Below are 11,157 nucleotides of genomic sequence, written 5' to 3'. Positions count from 1 at the left end.
GGGCTCACCTTTTAGCACTGTGAGGACATGGTACATAAAGGGACCTGGCAGAGAGTGTGCATTCAATAAATGCTGACTGGATGGAAGGTCATATGGACAGACAGATGAACATCTCAGCCCTTTGATTTAATCTGCTTGTGTTGTACAAGTGTCAGAGGCCTCAAAGAATTATTTAAATAATGATTTCAATCACAACACCATTGGAAACTTTGCACCTTGGAATAATATCTAAGCATTTTGTGAGCTCTCAGGTCAAGTGTAACTTCTAAACTAGGGTCTAAACAGGGCTCTCTGTCTTGCCTATGTAGATTATTGCACATAAAAAGAAATACTGAGAGTGGGAAGAGAGGAGGTGGTAGTCAATTACCTCTTTATCAGGTGTAAGGACAGCACATTCTTCCATTCATTAGCACCCACTTGTACCTGCCAAGAGAAGGCCAATCAGCTGCCATTTGCCTGGGGCACGAATGAAGAGGTGGGGAAAATAGAAGAGATGACCCAGGAGACAGATGATGACCCAGCGGCAGTAGAAAGGGCCAAGGAAGAAAGTTTAGACTGCTTACCTCCAGGAAGGTACTAGCTCTCCTGGCCTCAGAGAGGAAAATATTTGACAACCCCACTGGCCCCTGGAGTCTGAAGATCATTTGGATCATTGATAATCATAATAAAGTTGCTTCTGAGGGCAAGGAGAAGTCACTGAAGTGGTAGAAAAACAAATCTACCCAATGTACTGATCAGGCAAGTGATGTAATTGCTCTGAGCAAGGAGCAGCAATCTCCAGGGCCTGTGAGTAAATAAGTGAAGCAAAAGGAAGCAACACCCTAAGGGAACTGCCATGATTAACTGTACAGTCTAAACAGGGAAGGTTAAATATAGGTTCTCAGGTTTTTCATTTTTTCAAATAAGCCTGAGATTTGGATGTATTTGTGAAATCTCCCAATTTTAAATGTATTGCCACTTGTAGGACACATGTTTTCCAGGGTTTGTTTGTTTGTTTGTTTGTTTTTTACTTTTTATCTAGTTTATCATTTTAATGTCAGTTAAAACTTTTTGAGTTAAATCACTTGCACTTTTCACCTTTAAACTTCTTCTGTTATTTTCAAACTTAAAGATTATTCCTCCACAAAAGGCCTGATAAATAGTTAACTCAAATTTTTAACTTTTTCTAATATAATAAGTCCCTAACATACAAATGAGTTCCATTCCAGGTGCACATTCATAAATCCAATTTGTTCATAAGTCCAACAAAGTTAACTGAGGTACCCAACTAACACAATTGGCTATGTAGTTCCGTACTGTAATAGGTTGATAATATTTTTCACATAATAATACATAAAAAAACAACAAAAAGTATTTTAATCTTACAGTATAGTACCTTGAAAAGTACAGTAGTACAGTACAACAGCTGGCACACAGGGGCTGGCATCAACTGAATAGGCAAGAGGAGTTACTGACTGAAAAAAGGAGAGGAGGTGGGAGATGGTAGAGCTGGAGGATTGCCAGCAATAGGAGATGGAGGGAAAGCTACAGTCTCACTCACACCTGATGTTGATGGCACAGGTTCTGGTTCCTTGCTGGATTCAATTCTATCTACCCTTTTGAGAAAACGATCCAGTGATGTCTGGGTAGTAGCTCTTCTTTCTCATCATAGATGACATGGTAGCACTGGGATTGCATTCTGAACAGCTACTGCAACCTTCGTGTACAATTCTGTGTTTAGGTCATGGGCCTCAGAAACTGACAGTGCCTCCTTGAATCAAGAAAATCCCTCGCCATTTCCTGCATCTTGAATCTCTTTGGTTTTTCAATTACTTTTACTTCCTCTTGTCTCTCTGCAACCTTTCTTGGCACTTGGCACTTCTTAGCAGTACCAGCTATATCACTGCTGCTTTTGTGCTTGCTTTCGGCCATCCTGGGCTTGAAATAAAAATACTGTACCCTACACAGTAAAATATGCAAAATCATAACCACTTGTAGAGGATGCTTGCACGTAACAGTGTACACCAGACAGGTGAACTAACTTACATGATTGAACATGAGAATACACATTCACGTTTTTGAATGTTTGCAACTTGAAGGTTTGTATGTAGGGAACTTACTATATTTGAAAATGGATTTATTTTGGTTCATAATAAAAAGGATGATCTAAATAGTACTCTGCTATCAGATACTAATCAGTTATTCCAAGCATTTATATGTAATCTTGGTCCCTTTTCCAAATTAATTTATAATGCATATCTTATCAAACATTTAAATATGAAAGACTATTTCTGTGTTATTTCTTCCATTGATGTATCTATTGTTGAATCAGTGCCATAAAGTTTAAATTATTGTAACTTTACAGTGTGATTTACTAGCAGGAAAAGCTAAGTGGCATTTCCCCCTGCTTCTGTACTCACCTTTCTCAAAATCATCTTTCATAGTTTTGGTTTATGTCATATGAGATTTTGAATTATTTTTATCATGTTTCCTGCAAAACATCCTGTATATATTTTATTGGAATTGCATCTTGCCAATCTATTAATGGGAAAGGATGAAATATTCATGATACTTGATTCCTCATTTAAGAATATAGTATGTCTTGCCATTTATCTGTCATCTTTTTTATCCCTTTATATCCTTTTGTAATTCTGTTTATAGAGACTGAGCCTAAACAAATGTAGATTCAAATAATGATGTAAGTAAAACTATATGTATCTGAAGGACAGAGAGTTTAGATGGTGTGAGTGACTCTGCCCATCTTTCACTCACTGAGCACATTCTGGAGAGGAATGGGGGATCAGCCCCAGCTTCTGGCACTTTTCATGGTGTCAGCATCTCAAGGTGCTGGGTGTTATACTAGATTGTATAGGTTGTTTGACTATATAAGATTTTAACTAAGAGCTCAGCCTGTGATCTAACTTCTGTGTAAAAGGTGCTTCCACTCTAGTTCACAAGCACCTGTTGTTAAGCTTATTAGACAGTTTATATTTCTTTTATTTATTATGTAGTTTATATTTCCTTTTCTACTGTGAGATCTTTTCTTACAATAGTGTATTTCTCAGTAAATTTTACCTTCTGTTACAAAAGAAATAATTGTTCTTTACGTAAAATTTGTAAATTCAGGTATCAGTAAGAATTAAGTTAAATGTATTACTAGAAAAACAGAATACAAGGAAGCTCCCGGTTCTCAGTCCCCTACAGAAACATTAAAAAAAAAAAAAAAAAAAAAAAAACCTAGTGATTGGCTAAAGGAGTTCTGGGAAATAGCCAAAGGTTGATAGCAACCAAACAAACCTCCAATCAAGAAAAGGCATATTCAAAATGGTAGGAAATTTTTTGACATTTTTACTCACCTTTGTTCCATCCCCTTCCTAATGGGGAACAGTTTTTGTCCAGAGATAGCAGTCCAGCTCCCAAATTTCTCCCTTGAAACAGAGAGAGCAGCATGGACTTTATTTGCAATGTTATAACTTGTCTGGGAGCTGCCTGAAGGATTGATCTCTGTTCTGCCTAACTTTCTATTGCTATTTAGTTACTGAGATATGTCCAACTTTTTGTGACCCCATGAACTGCAGCACAGCAGGCTTCCTGGTCCTTCAGTATCTCTTGGAGTTTGCACAAACTCATGTCCATTGAGTTAGTGATGTTATCTAACCATCTCATCCTCTGCCACTCCATTCTCATCTTACCCTCAATCTTTCCCAGCATCAGGGTCTTTTCCAATGAATTGGCTCTTTGCATCAAGTGGCCAAACTATTGGAGCTTCAGTTTCAGCTTCAACATCAGTCCTTCTAATGAAAATTCAGGGTTGATTTCCTTTAGGATTGACTGGTTTGATCTCTTCGCTGTCCAAGGGACTCTCAAAAGTCTTCTCCAGCACCACAATTTGAAAGCATCAGTTCTTCAGTACTCAGCCTTCTCTATGGTCCAGCTCTCACATCCGTACATGACTACTGAAAAAAACCATAGCTTTGACTAACTGGACCTTTGGTGGCAAAGTGATGTCTCTGCTTTTTAATATGCTGTCTAGGTTTGTTATAGCTTTTCTTCCAAAGAGCACGCCTAACTTGTAGCTTGTGAATGGTGGCATGATTTACATCTCAGGCTGGGGAAAATGGCAAAAAACAGCAAATATAGCTCATAAAATCTGCAGGCACCTGAGACAAGAGATATAAATGGAGGCAAGCAATAAAACACCTAAAGCGCTGAAGAGATACTGAGGTGAAACTCTTTGGGAAATTAAGACCTCCAAAAATATTCAGTTCCTTTTATGTTCAAGAGGATTGAAAAAGCCACATACAGGTTCATGCAGGACATGTGTTTAGAAAAGATTTGCAAAAAATCTTAAACTTCTGCCTTGGATTGATTTCAAGACTCAAAGTATATCCATCTATTAAGGAGAGAAATGCCCAAGCATAGAACCTATCTGCAAAGACTGAGAGAGGTGACTATTATCAAAATGTGCAACTCCACAACAAAATAAAATAAATTAAAATAAAGTGTACAAAGAAACAGAAAAACATGGCCCATTCAAAGAACAAAAATTATCTCTAGAAACAATCTCTGAGGGAATACAGACTTCAGATTTACCTGAAAAAGACTTTTAAAACATTGTCGTTAAGGCAGAAAGCTAAAGGAAAACGTGAAGAGCCAAAGAAAATCAGAAAAGTGATGCATGATTAAAATGAGAATTTTAACAATGAAGTCAACAGCAGAAGCAAAACTGGAAAATTCAAAAATATATGGAAATCTAAAATACTAAACAACCAATGGATCAAAGAAAACATCACAAGGAAAATTGGAAAATAGCTTGAGATAATGAAAAGGAAAACATAGCCTACTGAAACTTATACAATATAGCAAAAGCAGTGCTAAGAGGGAAATTTATACTTGCAACCACTTAGATTAAAAAATCTGAGTCGTGAAGATCTTTTTTGTACAGCTCTTCTGTATATTCTTGCCACCTCTTCTTAATATCTTCTGCTTCTGTAAGGTCCCTACCATTTCTGTCCTTTATTGAGCCCATCTTTGCATGAAATTTTCCCTTGGTATCTCTAATTTCCTTGAAGAGATCTCTAGTCTTTCCCATTCTATTGTTTTCCTCTTTCTTTTCATTGATCGCTGAGGAAGGCTTTCTTATCTCTCCTTGCTATTCTTTGGAACTCTGCATTCAAATGGGTATCTTTCCTTTTCGCTTCTCTTCTTTTCACAGCTATTTGTAAGGCCTCCTCAGACAGCCATTTTGCTTTTTTGCATTTCTTTTCCATGGGGATGGTCTTGATTCCTGTCTCCTGTACAGTGTCACAAACCTCCATCCATAGTTCATCAAGCACTCTGTCTATCAGATCTAGTCTCTTAAATCTATTTCTCACTTCCACTGTATAGTCATAAGGAATTTGATTTAGGTCATACCTGAATGGTCTAGTGGTTTTCCCCACTTTCTTCAATTTGAGTCTGAATTTGGCAATAAAGAGTTCATGATCTGAGCCACAGTCAGCTAGTGGTCTTGTTTTTGCTGACTCTATAGAGCTTCTCCATCTTTGGCTGCAAAGAATATAATCAATCTGATTTCGGTGTTGACCATCTGGTGATGTCCATGTGTAGAGTCTTCTCTTGTGTTGTTGGAAGAGGGTGTTTGCTATGACCAGTGCGTTCTCTTGGCAGAACTCTATTAGCCTTTGCCCTGCTTCATTCTGTACTCCAAGGTCAAATTTGCCTGTTACTCCAGGTGTTTCTTGACTTCCTACTTTTGCATTCCAGTTCCCTATAATGAAAAGGACATCTTTTTTGGGTGTTAGTTCTAGAAGGTCTTGTAGGTCTTCATAGAACCATTCAATTTCAGCTTCTTCAGCGTTACTGGTCGGGGCATAGACTTGGATTACCATGATATTGAGTGGTTTGCCTTGGAAATGAACAGAGATTATTCTGTCATTTTTGAGATTGCATCCAAGTACTGCGTTTCAGACTCTTTCGTTGACTACGATAGCTACTCCATTTCTTCTAAGGGATTCCTCTCCACAGTGTAGATATCATGGTCATCTGAGTTAAATTCACCCATTCCCATCCATCTTAGTTCGCTGATTCCTAGAATGTCAATGTTCACTCTTGCCATCTCCTGTTTGACCACTTCCAATTTGCCTTGATTCATGGACCTAACATTCCAGGTTCCTATGCAATATTGCTCTTTATAGCATTGAACCTTGCTTCTATCACCAGTCCCATCCACAACTGGGTGTTGTTTTTGTTTTGGCTCCATCTCTTCATTCTTTCTGGAGTTATTTCTCCACTGATCTCCATTAGCATATTGGGCACCTACCGACCTGGGGAGTTCATTTGTCAGTGTCCTATCTTTTTGCCTTTTCATACTGTTCATGGGGTTCTCAAGGCAAGAATACTGAAGTAGTTTGCCATTCCCTTCTCCAGTGGACCACATTCTGTCAGACCTCTCCACCATGACCCGTCCATCTTGGGTGGCCCCACATGGCATGGCTTAGTTTCATTGAGTTAGACAAGGCTGTGGTCCCTGTGTCAGATTGGTTAGTTGTCTATGATTGTGGTTTCAGTCTGTCTGCCCTCTTCTGCCCTCTCTTAGTGCCTACCATCTTACTTGGGTTTCTCTTACCTTGGACTTGGGGTATCTTCACTACTGCTCTAGCAAAGCACAGCTCCTGCTCCTTACCTTGGAAGCGGGGTAGCTCCTCTCGGCCGCTGCCCCTGACCTTGGACACAGGGTAGCTCCTCTCGGCCGCCGCCCCTGACCTTGGACGCAAGGTAGCTCCTCTCAGCCGCCACCCTTGACCTTGGACGTGGGGTAGCTCCTCTTAGCCACGCTCCTGCACTGTCGCAGCTGCCATGCATCCTGGAATGTGAAGTCAAGTGGGCCTTCGGAAGCATCACTACAAACAAAGCTAGTGGAGGTGATGGACTTCCAGTTGAGCTATTTCAAATCCTGAAAGACGATGTTGTTAAAGTGCTGCACTCAATATGTCAGCAAATTTGGAAAACTCAGCAGTGGCCACAGGACTGGAAAAGAACAGTTTTCATTCCAATCACAAAGAGAGGCAATGACAAAGAATGCTCAAACTACCACACAATTGCACTCATCTCACATGCTAGTAAAGTAATGCTCAAAACTCTCCAAGCCAGGCTTCAGCAATACATGAACCATGAACTTTCAGATGTTCAAGCTGGTTTTAGAAAAGGCAGGGGAACCAGAGATCAAATTGCCAACATCCATTGGATCATCGAAAAAGCAAAGGAGTTCCAGAAAAACATCTATTTCTGCTTTATTGACTACGCCAAAGCCTTTGACTCTGTGGATCACAATAAACTGTGGAAAATTCTTCAAGAGATAGGAATACCAGACCACCTGACCTGCCTCCTGAGAAACCTGTATGCAGGTCAGAAAGCAACAGTTAGAACTGGACATGGAACAACAGACTGGTTCCAAATACAGAAAGGAGTACGTCAAGGCTGTATATTGTCACCCTGCTTATTTAACTTATATGCAGAGTACATCATGAGAAATGCTGGGCTGGAGGAAGCACAAACTGGAATCAAGATTGCCGGGAGAAATATCAATATCCTCAGATATGCAAATGACACCACCCTTATGGCAGAAAGTGAAGAAGGACTAAAGAGCCTCTTGATGAAAGTGAAAGAGGAGAGTGAAAAGGGTGGCTTATAGCTCAACATTCAGGAAACTAAGATCATGGCATCTGGTCCCATCACTTCATGGCAAATAGATGGGGAAACAGTGGAAACAGTAGCTGACTTTATTTTCCTGGGCTCCAAAATCACTGCAGATGGTGATTGCAGCCATGAAATTAAAAGATGCTTACTCCTTGGAAGGAAAGTTTTGACCAACCTAGACAGCATATTAAAAAGCAGAGACATCACTTTGTCAACAAAGATCCATCTAGTCAAGGCTATGGTTTTTCCAGTGGTCACGTATGGATGTGAGAGTTGGACTATAAAGAAAGCTGAGTGCCAAAGAATTGATGCTTTTGAACTGTGGTGTTGGAGAAGACTCTTGAGAGTCCCTTGGACTGCAAGGAGATCCAACCAGTCCATCCTAAAGGAGATCAGTACTGGGTATTCATTTGAAGGACTGATGTTGAAGCTGAAACTCCAATACTTTGGCCACCTGATGCAAAGAGCTGACTCATTTGAAAAGCCCCTGGTGCTGGGAAAGATTGAGGGCAGGAGGAGAAGGGGATGACAGAAGATGAGATGGTTAAATGGCATCACCAACTCAATGGGCATGAGGTTGAGTAAACCTCGGGAGTTGGTGATGAACAGGGAGCCCTGGCGTGCTGCAGTTCATGGGATCGCAAAGAGTCGGACACAACTGAGCGACTGAACTGAACTGAACATTAAAAAATAAGAAAGATCTCAAACCAACAGACTCAGTTTACAACATATGGAACTAAGAAAACAAGAACAACTACCAAAATCTAAGAGAAGGAAAGAAATGGTAATGATTAGAGTAGCAAGGGCTTCCCTGGTGGTGCTAGTGGTAAGGAACCTAGTGCCTGCCAATGCAGGAGACATAAGAGATCGTGGATTCAATCCCTGGGTCAGGAAGATCCCCTGGAGAAGGGCATGGCAACCGACTCCAGTATTCTTACCTGGAGAATCCCATGGACAGAGGAGCCTGGCGGGCTATGAGGGTTGCAAAGAGCTAGACACAACTGAAGCGACTTAACATGCACATATACACAGAATAACAATTAAAAAATATTAGAGACTAGAAAAGCAATAAAGTCAACAAAACTGAAAATTGGCTCTTTGAAAAGAATAAAATTAGCTAACCATTAATTACATTAACTAAAAAAGAGAACGAGAAGACTCTACTAAAATCAGAAATGAAAGATGGGGCATCATTACCAATTTTACAGAAATAAAATATGATTATTGCAAAATATGAACAATTATATGACAACAAATTGGGTAATGTAGATGAAATGGAAAAATTCCTAGCAACACACAACCTACCAAGAATGAATCTTGAAGAAAACTGTTAGTAATCACACCACTCATTATTCTGATGTCTATATAACCAGACAGATGAATGGATAGACAGGACCAAAAATTATATCTTCTACACTGAACTGCTTCTTATTTTACCTCTTCAATTAGTGACATATTTTGAACATCTACTGGTACCATTTACCATTACCATTTAACATCTACCATTTACCATTTACTGTCCAGAACTCTACTGTCCAACATGGTAGCCACTAACCAAATATGGCTATTTACATCTTAATTTATATTAATTAAAATTCAACAAAATTTAAGCATTCAGTTCCTCAGTGTATTAGCTTCCTATTGTCACTAGAACAAATTACCACAAACTTAGTGGCTTAACACTGCACAAATTTTTTATCATACAATTCTGGGGACAGAAGCTCAACATGGGTCTCATTGGGCTAACTTCAAGGTATCAGCAGAGCTGCATTCCTTCTGGAGGCTCTAAAGGAGAATCCGTTTCCTTGCCTTTTCCACTGTAGAAGGTGCCCATGTTCCTTGGCTAGCAGTTCCTTCCTCCATCTCCAAAATTAGCAGTTTAACACCTTCAGCTCTATCTGGCTCTGACTCTTCTGCCTCCTTCTTATAAGGACCCTAGTGACTATCTTGGGCCCACCCAGATAATCCAAGATAATCTCCCCTTCTCAAGATCATATCGTAATCATGCCTACAAATCCCTTCTGCCATGCAATGAAACATGGTCACAGGTTCTGGAAATTAGGACACTGACATCCTTTAGGGGCCATTCTGGGGACAGATTCTACCTGCTATACTCTTTTAAGTTTTCAGTAGATTGAACAGCACAGATTATAGAACATCTTTACCATCACAGAAATTTCTTTTACCAATGTAGAGTTAAGAAGTTTTGACAATTACTTACCTTCTTGGCGCCTACTTTTCTCCTCTGTAGAATGTATGTGTAGAGTTGTTGAGTCAGAGAATTAACGATTGCACTGAGCTTTATGTGGTACTTGCAATGTGTCAGGCACTGCTCCAAGCACTTTACATATTTTACCTTCTTTAATCTCCACAACAACCCTATGAAGCAGATGAATGATTATTTATAGATAAGGAAACTGAGACACAAGAGGTTAAGTACCTTGCACAAGATTATGCAGCAAAGCATGAGGTAGCACATTGCACCAGGCCATATGCTCCCCATTACACAGACTATCACATTTAATCCACCCAACAACCCTACAAGGTAAATCCTATTACAATCAGAAACACTGAGACTTGGTTGAATAACTGAATAGGCTACATAACTTGCTCAAGGTCAAACACACAAAGTGTACATTGGTAGTAAGATGTTCTTTCCACCTATGGATAGGCAAAGATACTGGAATTAAGGGCAATGAAAGTTCATCTCACAGAATAAAATAAAAACTGTGCCATTGCAAGATATAAAAGCCATCTCAGTTCCCTATGTGGGCTGCCTGCCCTACAGAGACCCTGACAATGCGGTGGTAGGAAGCACCAAGGCCGTGGGGTCTTCTGCCCACCCAAGGGGGTGCTATTAAAGGTGAGCTATAGCTCACACTGCTGAGCTCAGAGTAGGGAGCTCAGCTCAGCCTTGTTGCCAGGATGATAAAAGACAATGGGAAGAAACCAAAGTTGGAGCGTGAAAATGATTTCAGAGGCTTTAATAAAACATGGGCTTTGAAATTAGGAAAGGGAAGCTCTCCATAATAGCTAAATCAAGACCCACAAATTGAATACAGGGCCAGAGTGATCGATGGAGCCCTAATTAAAGAGCAGCTTGGCTGTCTGATGCAGGCTTCGTGTGCGGCCAGCCCTCCCTCTGGCTCTCTCGGTTCTCCCCCATGACTCCCTCCCCCAGCATTCATGTTCATGCTCTCACCGTGATGGATGGCTCACGCAAGCCTGAAAAGAGAGCTCTGCACTAAAGCAGAGCTTGGGCAGTCCACAGAGCAAAACCTCCATTTGCCTCACAAAGGAAGAGCAATAATGTATTTTCTCATGCAAAAAGCATTTACATGGCACCCGTTCTGTGCCAAGCATCTGCTGAGCCCTTCCTGGCCCTCCCTTTCCTAACCTACCCCAGCCTTCTCTGTCTGTGCTTCTGTGCTTCTCCTACCCATCCAGAGCTCCGGCCATGAGTTCTTCCAGGCACATGCTTCC

The 11,157-nt window shown here is 40.4% G+C and overlaps 1 protein-coding gene across 1 annotated transcript; it reads right to left on the bottom strand.

The window, feature by feature from the left end:
• Nucleotides 1-466: 466 nt before the first annotated feature.
• Nucleotides 467-10,920, bottom strand: LOC145523097 (uncharacterized). Its single transcript, XM_081532885.1, has 5 exons — nucleotides 10,877-10,920; nucleotides 9,896-10,053; nucleotides 6,662-6,841; nucleotides 3,336-3,407; nucleotides 467-1,939 (listed from the first exon to the last, which is right to left on the bottom strand). Exons 3-5 carry the CDS (start codon nucleotides 6,838-6,840, stop codon nucleotides 1,717-1,719), a joined length of 474 nt encoding a protein of 157 aa, XP_081389011.1. The 5' UTR covers nucleotide 6,841; nucleotides 9,896-10,053; nucleotides 10,877-10,920; the 3' UTR covers nucleotides 467-1,716.
• Between the last annotated feature and the right edge of the window lie 237 nt (nucleotides 10,921-11,157).

This window comes from Giraffa tippelskirchi, chromosome 10, assembly GCF_054371585.1.
Source record: "Giraffa tippelskirchi isolate mGirTip1 chromosome 10, T2T-mGirTip1v1.2.pri, whole genome shotgun sequence".
Taxonomy (NCBI): Eukaryota; Metazoa; Chordata; class Mammalia; order Artiodactyla; family Giraffidae; genus Giraffa; species Giraffa tippelskirchi.
The sequence above is the reverse complement of the archived record's forward strand: the minus strand, read 5'-3'. Positions and strand labels throughout refer to the sequence as shown.